General features: G+C 37.1%; 1 protein-coding gene across 1 annotated transcript in view; it reads left to right on the top strand.

The window, feature by feature from the left end:
* Positions 1-1,995, top strand: part of hook1 (hook microtubule-tethering protein 1) — a gene marked incomplete in the record, with an annotated part of 34,695 nt that overhangs the window by 8,639 nt on the left and 24,061 nt on the right. The window contains 1 exon segment of the mRNA XM_014034748.1: positions 637-720. Coding sequence (XP_013890202.1) covers positions 637-720 — 84 coding nt within the window.

The raw sequence follows: 1,995 nt of genomic DNA, 5'->3' as shown, positions 1-1,995 counted from the left end.
ATCTTTACATTAGTGTCTGTTATTAGTGAGTCTACATGATCATTTCTGAATTTATATGCAGTCTAACTAGTCAACAATCCAATAAAGTCCACATTTACATGTTTAATATCAGTAAATAATATATTTGACAACAGATAAAATYWATTTTAAATAAGGTTAAACATGAACATTGAAGCTGTTTAATGTTAGCGTACAGGTTTTACAATTAAAATAATTAATTTTGGTTAATTTTGGTACTCTCGTCAGGCCTGTCCAAGGCCTGCTTCGAGGCAGTAAATCTTGTTTCTTCGCTTGAGGTGACCCCTACATATGCGTAATATTTACCTGTGAAACAAACCCTTTTATCTCTTGTAAATATGTTGTAACAATTTCTGCAGTTTATAGCAAAGTATTTGWACCATTTGTACATTTATAGAGTTTGTTTGCACCGCGCTACGTTCTGCTCATTGATTTCAATGGTTAGCGTTAGCATTAGCTCAATGCATAAAAATCCCCCTCGTGAAGCCATGCCCAGGTCACGTGAYGCCCAATCCAGTGAKATATATCAATGGATGGACTATAACAAATAATGCTTTTTGTTATGTTACACTGTATTTATTATGTGTTGGTAATTCAGCTTCTTTTTCATACGTCCAGCTCAGAAAAGCGTTTGAGGATCTTTCTGAACTTCAGTCGGTAAAGGAGGCATTAGCCCAACGCTGTCAAGAGCTGGACATGCAGGTGACTACAGAGCACACATACACGCTGTTCAAACCAGAAATTCTACAGAAAAACACATTATTGTACATTTCAAGCTAGGTTCAGTGACATATAATGTGCGGCCTATTAGCTCGTCTTACATGCATGAATGGCCTTGGTGCAGTCTAAACAGGAGCTGTCTATTGTCTGGAGCTGCTGTGGCAGAAAGACAGCCTGCTCACAGTTTGGTTCCACTTTAGACTYGTATCTGTCTCTGCTATAGGCCTCACTCAGTGCTGCACAGGCAGACTACAGTTAGTATAGGCACTGATCAACTGTTCRACTGGATTCTCGACAGATTGATTTGATCTGTTTCCTGTTTTTCTCTCCTCTCGGCGCAGTGAGGTAAGTCAAACAGCTAATTATCGGGTAGCAACTAACTTCTAAAGCAGCTGCTCAAATGTTTACTCTAACTCCGCTAACAGAGGGTTCTTTTTAAAACAAGTCGTGCAGTGTTTGCCTTGTCTATTTTAATAATACATTAATGTACAAGTTTGTCTGCATGTGATACGACTTTGTCTTATTCTTCAGAGAAGCATCTGAAAGCGTCTTCAGCTTTGTACTGTTCATAACACAAGTAAATAAGAGTTAAAACAAGCTATTATGATGGATATTTGGAATTAAATTATAAAAGCTCAGACAGTGTAGAACTGTAATACTATTGATAATAATGTCAAAATTATGCAAGATTCAGCAAACTCAAATTAGCCTATTTTCACACACAGGTTGATGAATGTTTGTTTTGGTTCTATAGTTTTACTGTCTGGCAGAAACTGTACAAAAAAGATAGAAAACCATTTTTCTGTTCTGTAATCAAGTCTTTTTAAAATATATAATATTCCATTTAGACACATTTGTTTTCATTTCACCTTTATTTATACAGGTAGTCTCATTGAGACCCAGAACCTCATTTCCAAGAGAGACCTGCTATAAGACAAGAATTACAAAACACACAAGTAGTTACAAAAAAAAAAATTCGGACACAAATAAATAAGCTAATAAAACAGGCTAAAAACAAGAGCACATTTCACAAGAAGATGTCTCTTTTTGTCTCAGAAGAAATTTGAATTGTCCCAAGGGAATCAAAGTACGTAATCTCAGATCCTGCTGTAGAGCGTTCCACGTTGACGGAGCAGAGTAAGAGAATGCCTCTTTTCCAAGTTCTGACCGTACTAATGGAACACTGAAGGAGAGCAAGTCCTGAGAGCGTAGCCTGTGACCGGACTGTCTAAGTGAAAGGTATGAGGACAAGTAAGG

Source organism: Austrofundulus limnaeus, unplaced genomic scaffold (assembly GCF_001266775.1).
Source record: "Austrofundulus limnaeus strain Quisiro unplaced genomic scaffold, Austrofundulus_limnaeus-1.0 Scaffold2276, whole genome shotgun sequence".
Lineage (NCBI taxonomy): Eukaryota > Metazoa > Chordata > Actinopteri > Cyprinodontiformes > Rivulidae > Austrofundulus > Austrofundulus limnaeus.
Note: the sequence above shows the minus strand (reverse complement) of the source record. Positions and strands in the feature narration are given on the sequence as shown.